We start from the raw sequence: 11,900 nt of genomic DNA, 5'->3' as shown, positions 1-11,900 counted from the left end.
CTTCACATGAGATCCCACCATTCAAACAGTATTCAAATGGTGAATCAGAATAATTAATACATCATTGACTCGTGGTGATTGATAACTCATAGACGCTGCTATGGAATCCCATGTGGTGAGAGGAAAAAGATTCATAGTCATCAACTTTTCCTACCCTATTTGGAATTGTATGAAACGGGCTTTTCCCCCCTCTTTCAATTCAACTGCTAAAGAAGAAGAATAACGTTGGGTAACCTTTCTCTATCGATTTCTCCATTTTTTATTGACTTATTTGGACATTAATAAAGAACGTAAACAAAGAAAATTTTCTATTAAACTCTTTTTCTTTATTAGAAAAAAAAAATTCCAGTGTTTTGAAAGTGTGTAAGTTGGAAGAATTGAGGTTTTTGGATAATTTTTTGATTGGATGGAGGAGCGGCGTTGGGTGATGGGAGATGCCGTTGTTGACATAGCTGGATGAGTACAAGTAATATTATTATAGCTCTCTTTTTCAACTACGTAAGAGAAAACGAGTTGAAGATATCCTTCTCCTTCCTTAATGAAGGAAGCATTGACAATTTAGATATCCTTCACATGGAAAGCTCTCCTTGCCTTTTATTTTGTAGTATATATGACACTATTAGGCTATGAGCTATAGTCACCCCTATCGTTATCAAACTTAAATGGTAACTAATTAAATGAATAAGAGAAGGGTGCATGGAGGAGGGGTCTTTCCTGTGGTTTTCAGTGTCTACTGTCCACACAGAGCACCTCTTACCAGCGACAAAACTTTCAAGATCTTGACCAATGAAACTGAGATACATGAACATATAAATAACAGTGTTGATAACCCTCCGTGCATATCTAATTAAAAAAAAAAGCCGTGACCATCTTCGTGCTGTTTATTTAATTAGAGTTTGGAGGAAGGAAAGATACAGATATCAAATTTTCTTTTTGGAAATAGGAAGGACATTAATAGCAAAAGAATTTGAAGGGACAAAAGGAATCTCATCTAGAAGGTCAATTTCAAGTGACAAGGCCTGGATCCATTCTTCATGGATATCCGGAAGTTATAACTTATAAATGCTTTCTTATCCGGACCAAGTATATGAAGGAAGGCATCAAGAAGGAAAACAAATCAATGTAGAATTCCATATATAGTCCATATTACATACTTGGAAAATCAGCTTTTTATTTGACTTGCCCTTTTCGAATTTGGTTGTTGCAAGTCACTTCGTATTTTATTTTAGGGTGAAAGAATGCCCTTGATCATGTAGCCATTGCATCCAGATACAGAAAGGAGGGGGGGAGGGAGGATGACACCCCTAATTCCTGTGAAATACAAAAATCTCACTCCTTGTTGATGTCCATGTGTATCCCCTCATTGGTCCCCATGTTGCCATAGTGCACGAACGAATAGGGAGTTTTTTCACATTATTTTACAAATATTTTTCTTCTTCTCCTTTTTCGAGTGAGGAGGGACTGCAGCTATGATTTGTTTCATAGGTGAGAAGAAAAAAATTGGCTAATATAAAGATAACAAACTTTAGTTTTAGAAATTGTATATGGCCTATTAAAAAAAACCTGACTTGGTGAGTTCCACATGACTTGGGTAAAAACATTAAGCCAATGTAAACTCATACTAATTCAGACTAATTTTTTAAACTTGGACAAGTTTTCATGACTCTTGACTAAATTTATTTATTTATTTATAATTCACTGAAGTCCAACCCCTGGTTTTCCAACTATGCAGTTGAATCATAAATTTATAATTTCTAAGCTCTCTATAATGTTTGGGTGGAAATTTTTTTTTAATTGGATGTCGTCGCTTTATTGGAACTAGTTTTATAAGCCAAATGAGTCCCATAATTAATTGAAAATTTGTATCTGCTCAAGTGGACTTGGATTGATCCAAGGATCCCATTAGATGCCTATGTGGTTCCCCTATTTGACCACTGACTCCCAACACTAGTACAGTGCCACCAATCAGGTAGCAATTCCTAGCCTAAAATAATATTATGTTAACCATATAGAAAAATACAAAGATGGATTTAGAACCCTCAAACGACATCCCCTGCCCCCTAAAAAAATATTATGTAATTAAATCAAGGGAGAGGGTTGGACACATCACCACTTTCTCCTAACTAGTTGTCGTGCCAATGGGAAAGGTGAGACCCAAAGGGGGCAAGGGTCATTCCCAAAGGGGGAGATAGACATAAACATACTAGGCACAAAGCATATGTGCCCGACCAGCCTTTACCCTTGAATCAAACATTTTTAAAAAGTTGTCATAAATTACCGAACAATAACTATGTCACTAACTATAAATATTCCCAAATTTGTTGGGAAGGAAAGAGAGCGTGAAAGGGTACATGACACCTTCGAGGCGTCGATCGTGTGGCTATCATTTTCCGAAAATATAATCACTAAAAATAGTTAAAATATATTCCGCATGCACTCCTATTGACTTCCATGTTTGATGTAGAAGCCACACCACCTTTCAAGGAATCATCTACCCAATTAAAAAAAAAAAAAAAAAAAATCTCTATGATTGGAATTTCTATTTACTTTACCTTTTAATTCAGTAAATATATGACCCTTTCGGTTGGACAAGAAAGAAATAAACTTTTTTTTTTTTGGTAAGAAAGAAAGAAATACTTTGGACCTTCATAAAGGGAATATTAGAGTTCACGATAGCATCTATTATTCCAAGAGTTCAATCATAAAATTTTACCTAAGAGGAAAAATTGGTTAAAAATTTTATAATGTGGAATTATCTTAAATGAAGAGATCTTCCCCTAATGTAATGGAAAGTTGGAAAATGGAAACCTTTTATCTTTTTCTTTATAAAAGCAATTTGACTTCGTTTTTCTTCCTGGAAAATAGAAGTAAAGGAAGGAAGGAGTCGTATTCGTAAGAATATTGAATATTGTGCCAAGGAGCCAATGCGATTTCTCTCTGTAGTCAGTAGTCAGCAGTCAGCTTCCCAGGGGTTAGGGGGCCAGTGGGCCCCAGTCTGTAGCGACGGTCTCCTTCCACCTTCAGTGATGTTGACGTGTCATATCCACATAGTCAAGCGGGATTAGGTTAAATCACAGAACGCCAGACGGCGCAACCCTAATTTTACCGTCAGACAGAGAGAGAGAGAGAGCCGTGCCGTCAACTGCATTGACCGGGGAAGACGCTCACGTGGAAACTGGGAAGCCCATACCGGATCCCGATAACCTTCAAAGGCGGGAAAGAACTAACGGTGAAGTGAAAGACCGTTTAATCCAACTCTTACATCACATATTTACTGCCACTTACAGAGAGTAACTTACTACTAGTAGTAATTACTGTTATGTTTTTTTTAAGTCGTAAAGAGCGAAACTTACTAGAAACACACACGTCAGGCAGACGTTGACGGAAAACAAAACGGAGGATCCGTTTCGCACGCTTGCCTCGCGTTCCCACTCTTAAATTGCGACAACTGTCATCTCACGTCAACGTGATATCATTTTTCCTTGCGGAAAAAACGGCTAGTCTTCGCTTACTTTTCTCTTTTTGGAGTTTTTCTTCCTTCCTTCCTTCCTTTCCCCTCCACCCTCTCACCCTTATTTGCCCAAGCGTCTTAGAAATGCTAAAGACCAAAGACTTATCTTCATTTTAGAGAGAACAACAACCACCATCACCACCACCACCTCTTCTTCTATCTCCCCTGATCTCATCGCCTCACCCCTCTGCCCTCTCCCGATCGCCTTCCTCCTCTCTTTCTCGTCTTCCTTTCCTTCTCTCACATGGAACAGTTCCAGTGCGGCCGGGAGATGTCGCTCTTGCAGCCCTCGGGCAACTTCGTCCGGCCGAATTCCAGCTTCTCCAATCACCTTATTGAGAATTCATCATCATCATCAGTCGATGCCGGCGGAAGGCACACGATACAAGAGATGGATTTCTTCTCGGATAATCGTCATCTGAGAGTAGATGTCTCCGGATCCAATACTACTCGGTCTTCTCAGCAGGATAAAGCCAACAAAGATGGGTCGACTACTCGGGTGAACGTAAGTTAATTATTAATGTTTGATCACTTTCCAGTCCTCCTTATTGACTACCTTTAGGCTATTTCAAGCTAGCTAGTGCTTTTAAAGGAGACTGATCGACTGAGATGAGTGTCCTCCTGTATGTAGACTGGATTGAATCTTCTCACTCTCAATTCTGAGATAGAACCTTCGTCGGGTAATATGGAAGGGAAGTCAATATCCAAAGTGAGTAGTCGAACTTCATCTCTTTTGAATTCCCCTTTCTAAATATATATATATATATATATATATACTTCTATTAATTAAGAACAAATGATCGATTGATCAAAATAAAATCTTGGTTCTTGGGTTTGACGTGTAGATGAACATTCTTCAAGTGGAGCTGGAACGACTGAAAGATGAGAATCAGAAACTAAGAAGCATGCTGGATCAAATAACCAAAAATTACAGTACCCTTCAGACTCAACTACTCTTGGCAATGCACAAACACGATAATCGACGTGAACAGGTGATTTGAGTTATTATTCATTTATTAATCTCTAAAGTACTGTCAAAATATAAAAAGGGCAGTGGTGCACATAGACTTTCTAATCAAATTCCAGGTGGGGCTGGAGTCTGTGTGTTTTTATATATGAAGATGTTGAGAAAGTTCCACACCCTAAGTAATTAATCTTCTCATCATTTCGAGGTCCAAAACTATATATAATATGATCATAAGGTCATAAATAAATGCGAGACTTCCCCCTTCTCCTCCTCTGGGATCTGCCATATATTACCTTTTCAAAATCCCTAGCTAGCCTTGTGATACCCATTTCACCCCTGCCTACAGCTATAATCTAATGTCTTCATTGGATTAAATCACCTTACAAAGATCAGATAATATAAGATAATGGCTAGGCTTGCACTAGTAATTTCCTCATGCATCATATGAATGGTTATGTTTATTTTAAAGAGAAATATGAAGATACCACGGCGCATGTTACTGGGTATGCATGACCATGTAGTCTACGGCAGTATATGGATTAGGTGTACAAATTGTTATTTTATACATCACAGTCTACTCATAATTGGAGACAGAAGGACAGGACCTGTCTTTTTTTTTTTTGGTAGCATGATCTATAAACCCTAATGGACCTACTCGTTTGCCTTCATATTTATGTACATATAATTTTGGGTTATATTTTAAAGAGAGATGTTAAAATTGTATGAGGGTCTATATAGGGTAGGGGATCTGCCCGCCACACCCATACAATGGGAAGGGGCATCAAACCATAATTGTATACAAGGTCCCACATGTTAAGGAGGAGAGAGTGTGAGAGAGAACTATAAACTGGTGGTGTGTATAACCTTTTCTCATATATATATATATATATATACACATATTTAGTCTCAATAATCTCACTGAATTTTTGTAATTGAGGCAAAGAAAGAAGATCACTATCTGGTTGAGCACCCCTACACCTAGAGATAAGGGGTGGCAAAAAGATCACCTTGCCCCCTAGTTGGATGTCTGTGTCCCTCCTTTGGTCCTACATTGGTGCACTAACCACATGACCAAGTAATGATATACAACACTAAGGCTATGTTTGGTAGCCAAGAGAAGAAAAGAAAAGAAAAGAGAAGAGAAGAAAATAGAAGAAATTGTGAGAAAATAAAAAGAGTATGTATGTTTGGTTACTAAGAGAAGAAAATAAAATAAAAGAAAAAAAATTCAAAAAAATTTGAATTTTAAGAGAGAGATAGATACATAGGAAATCAGTGTGTAATCATTCATTTTTTGTCTTATTATGTTTCCATATTTTCTCATGTTCTCTTGTGTTATTAGCAAGAAAATTCTGGGGGGAAACAAAAGAAAATTTGACAATTCCCACGGGGAATCTTCTCATGGGTGAAGACATACCAAGTGTAAAGAAAAATTCTCAACCCAAGGGAAAAAGTACAAAAATTTTACTTTTTTCTTTTCTTTTCGTTTCTTTTATTCTCTTGGCTACCAAACACAGCCTAAAGGTAATTAAACATTAGAGAAAGTTTCCCTTTATTGCATATAAAGATAACAATATATACATCCTATTTATAAGGCTATGTTTGGTAGCCAAGAGAAGAAAAGAAAAGAAAAAAGAAGAAAAGAGAAGAAATGGTGAGAAAATAAAAAGAGTGTATGTTTGGTTACCAAGAGAATAAAAGAAAAGAAAAGAAAAAAATTCAAAAAATTTTGAATTTTAAGAGAGAGATAGACACATAGTAAATCATTGTGTAATCATTCATTTTTGTTTTATTATGTTTTCATATTTTCTCATGTTTTCTTGTGTTTTTGGTGAGAAAATTTCACAATTCCCAAGAGGAATTTTGAATTTGAAAAGGGAAATCTTCTCTTGGGTGAAGACATACCAAATACAAAGAAAAATCTTTAACCCAAGGAAAAATGTACAAAAAGTGTATTTTTTTCTTTTCTTTTATTTTCTTGGCTACCAAACACAGCCTAAATGTTCGATAATATCTTCTTTGTATCCTATACTTTATTTTTCTTCATTGTGCTTGTCAGGTTTTTTTTTTTTTTAGGTTCTAATATTAGCATTAGTGATGTTGTTAAAATAAACAGTGGTTTTTGTTATTAGAAGGATGAAGGAAATGGTGGAGCAAGTACATCAGCAACATTGTCAGCCCAACAGTTGATGGACCCCGGTCCCTCTGGTGCACTAGACATTGACGACCCTTCTAATACTCACTCAAATAACAATGAAGACTATGATGAGACCACCCAAGATCAGTCAGTTTCTTTGACTAACAACATTGATGCAATATCCAAGGTGGACCAAGATAGTGGAATGGATCTCATTTCTAAAAAACGATCTTTTACTGAAATGGAACCGGATCATGCATCAACCACTAGCTCATCAGGTGGACTCCAAAAGAGCCCAAAACTAGCATCAGTGGCGAAGGGAGTGGATCAAGTCCCTGCAGAATCCCCTTGTCGGAAGGCAAGAGTGTCTGTACGAGCACGGTCCGATGCACCCTTGGTAATTATAATACAAACTTCATCATTTTTTTAATTCTTTCGTTCATTGAGGGTATACCTTAGCGCAATGATAAGGTTGTCCTATTAGAAATAGTTTCTCCTGCCATAAAATAGGGATAATGCCATTACATTATGATCCACCTTAGACCTACAGTGACAGGAACATCGTGCACATGGGTACATCCTTTGCCGTTGGGGAAAAGTAGTTTTAGGCAGTAGTTTGAGTTTATAATTTTGTGATTAATTTCAGATAAGCGATGGATGTCAGTGGAGAAAATATGGTCAAAAGATGGCAAAGGGTAACCCTTGTCCTCGTGCTTACTACCGTTGCACCATGGCCATTGGATGCCCAGTTCGTAAGCAGGTGCAAAGATGCGCAGAAGATAAGAGCATTCTCATAACAACATATGAAGGAAACCATAATCATCCTCTTCCACCAGCAGCCACAGCCATGGCCAACACAACATCGGCGGCAGCAACCATGCTCCTCTCTGGCTCCTCCACTAGCAAGGATTCATCATCTCTCACAAATATTGCTTCAGGCTTCTACTCACCTTTGCCTTATGCATCCACCATGGCAACCCTTTCTGCCTCTGCACCTTTCCCCACCATTACCCTCGACTTAACCCATCCACCAAATCCCAATATCCCACAACACCATGGCCACCCATTCCAACGACCACCACCACCACCCTTCCCTCTACCTCTTCATGGCCATGGATACCCCCAACTCCTAGCAGGCCAACCCACATTCATGTCTCCTAAGTTGCCTATGAATATAGCGCCACCTTCTTTGCAATTAGCAGGGCAGCAGCGAAACCCTTCCATGGTTGAGACAGTCACCGCAGCTATTGCCACCGACCCTAATTTCACGGCAGCCCTAGCCGCAGCTATCTCGTCGATCATCGGTGCACCTCGGACCAATGATGGTAATAAGATCAACAACAATATGGGCGGAGGTAATAATAATAGTAGTTCTCCCTCTGGGGTTTCTCAACTTCCACGGTCCTGCACTACCTTCTCTACCACATAGAGTATTTAAATCACGATTTTTAGTTTATGTTGAGCCTCATACTTTTAACTCTTTATGAGAGAGAGAGATCATAAACAGCACCCCATGCGCTCATGCCCGTAGAGGGAGGCAGAGTGATTTATATGGTACACACAATAAGACATGTATGAATTGTCTCTGGTCTGGCTTTAACTTTTCCCGTTCTCCCATAATCGGTCCAACACATACAGGAGGGACTCTACTCAAGAAATCCAGGATGGTGTCATCTTGATCGAAATGCTACTCATTGTGAAGCTTTAGAGGCTTCATAGTGAGGTGTAAGATACAAGAAGTGGTGGTGGTGGTGGTGGCCGGAGTAGATACGCTTTGTTATGCATAAGAGAAGGGTAATATTACCTTGTATATAAATAATATTTTTCATACAAAAAATAATGAAGTGACTAGAGAAGCATTCTCTTTGGATCTATAACATTATTGAGTTACATTCTTATAATTAGCCTTAATTGTATGGACTTTTGAGTCTCTCGATAATACTGTCAAAAATATTATAGCAATGGATTGTTCCCACACCTGGATTGCCTAATTATTGAAGTCATAAACCATTCATCTTTGGGCATCACCTACCTCTTAATAAATCTATAGAGCTTGGATTTGAACTCAAAAATAGAATGGACTGAATGGTTTTCATTAAAAAGTTTATAAAAACCAACACTTGTTTGTGAGTAGCAATGTTTCAAATATATCAAAATTTATAATTTCTGCCCTAATGTATTTTGTGTCTAAAGTCTGTCTAGAATTGGAGGGTACCTTGAAATTTTGGTGCATCTTTTATTATTTTTATATAACGTTATTTACTATTTGAATTTGAACACTGTTAGCAAGAAATGAATTTTAAGGAATGACAAAGGCAAAAAGAAAATTTATTTCACAGGATAAATATGTTGACTAAGTGAAATGAGAAAAAGAAGGATGCCACTTTGCATCGCACCTACAATCCTTGCAGATATAGGAGATTGGATCCGTTGCTCGTACGGTCACCTAGTTGTACGGGTGAGCATCCAACATTTCCTGTCATTACATTGATGAAGAAGTGTATATTTGAAAGTAAAAAAGGACAAGTGTTGGATGCTCACCTGTACGACCAGGTGGTCGTACAAGCAGCGGATCCATTCTCCAAACATAGGGACGCAATGAAATTTTTTTACCCTATTGGATGCTTCCACACACTCTCAATAGCCCCTAACGCAGTTTGACACCAATCTCCCTCCATATAAAAATAAAGAAAAAGTTAAAAAAAAAAAAAAGGAGAAGAAAGTGCCAAAAATATGAAGGAAAACAATTTTCATGGATGATAGCTAGCCAAGTTGCCTACCAAGGGGGTGCATTGTTTACTGACGTACATGGGAGGTTACACCTATGTATAAAGAGGGTACATGATGGAATCTGATCTAAATTTTAACACATGGTCAATCCATACCTCCTTAGATATCCAAAGTAAGGGTTTACTCAGTGGTGGGCTCATATTGTACATAGTCTCACCTTTGTTTTGTAGAGACGTTGTTTTTTTACTCGAATCTACTACCATAGTTAGCAAAAATACGTTTAAAATAGTATTCCCATTTTTTACCATTTTAACATGTTCTGCCATTTGTTCCCTTACAAAATGGGGAAAAAAGAAAAAGAAATGGCTAGTATTTCTATTTTAAACATGTTTAAAACATGTTCCTTTTTTTTTGGCATTTTTTTAAGACATTACACTTGTTGAACACAATGGCTACTTAAGTCTCTCTCTTTCTCTCTCTTTCCCTTGAACTCCGATCGATTTGATTCTTTCGCCAACGTGAACTCAAATTCAATGTACGGACCTTGATATTAAGCTAAAAACTTATATATTTGTTGAAAATTGTTTCTAAAGTGACTACTCTCAACTCCAACTGAATAAGCATCACTCTAGGAGTCTGTTGACTACGTGGACAACAATGAATAATATCATAGCCAAGCCACATTGCTCAACATGACTTTGGATATATGTTTTTTTGTTATGGTTTATGAATCTGGAATTGGCATTGGATGATGTATTAGAACTTATAATAGATTGTGGAATATATATGCATTAATGTTGGATGTTATAGTTATTTTGAATATTATATGCAGGTATTTAGATAATAATTCTTCAATTTATATGAATATAATGTCGTTTTCTCTTTTAAATCTACATGTTTAAAGCCATATATTTTTTTTACTGTACCATTCAAAGTTTTTCATCTTTAAAACCAGTATCATCCCTCACCTCCATTAGATCATAATGGAGCAAACTTACTATTGCACCAAGGTTGTCTCTCACCTCCATAGTCACTTTGTGGTAGACACCCTTCGACGAACTTTTATCAATTTTGGAACCCAAAATCTTCTTAAAAAGAAAAAAATGAAAATAAAATAATCCTATTTTCAACCAGCCGAAATATCTACTAGGATGTTGATATTTTTCTTAATTTTTTTTCCCTTTTTGGTACAAGATATTTGCCTTTACACACACACACACACAAAAGAAGAAGAAGAAGAAGAAGATATCTTGTTCAGCCTTGTTAGGTTGGAACTGAAGAGAGGGAAATGAAACTAAAATAGAGATAGAAATGGAAGCTTTTGTAATCAAAACAAATTTTTGTTAATTAGCTCGAAACTTTTCAACTAACCATTCTGCGCACAAGTGCCTTTCAATCCCCCAAACTATTCTTCAAACTGGTAAATTGGAGATTGGCTAATGATAAGAGAAAATATGTATACATGAGAGTAAATATATGAAGATTTGTACTGAAATAGCAATAAAATAATTTGTACTAAGCATCCACTATGATGTATATGTAATGTATACTCCAATCCAACCAGTTGAAATGAAAATTGCTTAATTTCCCCTCACCTGGAGGTAAGAGTGTTAATTGGTTCGGTTTCGGTTTAAATGATGCGGATCGATTCGGTTCACATTTATTTGACTAAAACCATAACCACACTAATTACTAAACGGTTCCACTTTTTGAAACCGTGACCGTTTAGTAAACAGTTTCGGTTTTCACAGTTTCTAAATTGTGTAGGTTTCATGGTTTTAAATGGTTTTGGTTTCGGTTTATTTCATACGGTTTGTAAAACGGTTCACTATCGGTTTGTTATAACTTACAACCATCTATAAACCGAAGATCATAAGTTTATCCAAAAATAATTGGCAACCACAAATAAGAGATTCTATGTTGACGATGGTATGCCTTAATTTGATAATCTAGTACTATTTTTTTGCATGACTATTCTCAAACATATAAAACTAATATCATACAACATCCAAATCCAGCCTTCTACAACATAAAATATTAAAATGATAGGTGATTCAGCCAAAACACCCAATCTGTGATAACATAATAATATAGTAACATATATGGATTATAACTTCATGATCTAAAGCCTAAACTTGAACTGAATTACAATAAATCATATTAAAGCATAATGGACATTTAATTTAATTGTTAATTGTTATAAGGATTATTGCCTTTGCTTTATTTAATTGTTATACAGATTAATCGGATAGATTTAAATGGTTTCGTTTAAATAGTTTCAATTCGATTTGAAACCAACGGGTTTTGTGGTTAAAACCGACCCTATCCATTTAGCTAATCGGTCTAAAACTTGAAATCATAACCGCACTATTTACTAAACGATTTTACGATTTTGATATAAATGGATCAATTCGATTTCAGTTATAAATTCACATCCTTACCTGAAGGCGATGGACAACGTCTAAAATGGTAGCATAGCATCGAAGGGAGGGCAGGTTGTGCAATTCTGTTCAAATCACTCCAAGTGTAATGTCTATCGTCTCTCACTAGTAGTT

At 36.7% G+C, this 11,900-nt stretch overlaps 1 protein-coding gene across 3 annotated transcripts; it reads left to right on the top strand.

The window, feature by feature from the left end:
- The first annotated feature begins 3,563 nt into the window (after window positions 1-3,563).
- On the top strand, window positions 3,564-8,489 carry LOC122057664 (probable WRKY transcription factor 31). 3 transcript variants are annotated; one of them, XM_042619856.1, is made up of 6 exons: window positions 3,564-4,016; window positions 4,143-4,220; window positions 4,357-4,503; window positions 6,611-7,012; window positions 7,262-7,970; window positions 8,254-8,489. In XM_042619856.1, exons 1-6 carry the CDS (start codon window positions 3,756-3,758, stop codon window positions 8,292-8,294), a joined length of 1,638 nt encoding a protein of 545 aa, XP_042475790.1. In that variant the 5' UTR covers window positions 3,564-3,755; the 3' UTR covers window positions 8,295-8,489. The 3 variants fall into 3 exon arrangements, with proteins under 3 accessions (XP_042475790.1, XP_042475788.1, XP_042475787.1); XM_042619854.1 differs by having other exon boundaries at window positions 6,614-7,012; window positions 7,262-8,489; XM_042619853.1 differs by having other exon boundaries at window positions 7,262-8,489.
- The last annotated feature ends 3,411 nt before the right edge of the window (window positions 8,490-11,900 follow it).

The sequence above is a fragment of the Macadamia integrifolia genome, chromosome 12, assembly GCF_013358625.1.
Source record: "Macadamia integrifolia cultivar HAES 741 chromosome 12, SCU_Mint_v3, whole genome shotgun sequence".
In the NCBI taxonomy this organism is placed as follows: domain Eukaryota; kingdom Viridiplantae; phylum Streptophyta; class Magnoliopsida; order Proteales; family Proteaceae; genus Macadamia; species Macadamia integrifolia.
The sequence above is the reverse complement of the archived record's forward strand: the minus strand, read 5'-3'. Positions and strand labels throughout refer to the sequence as shown.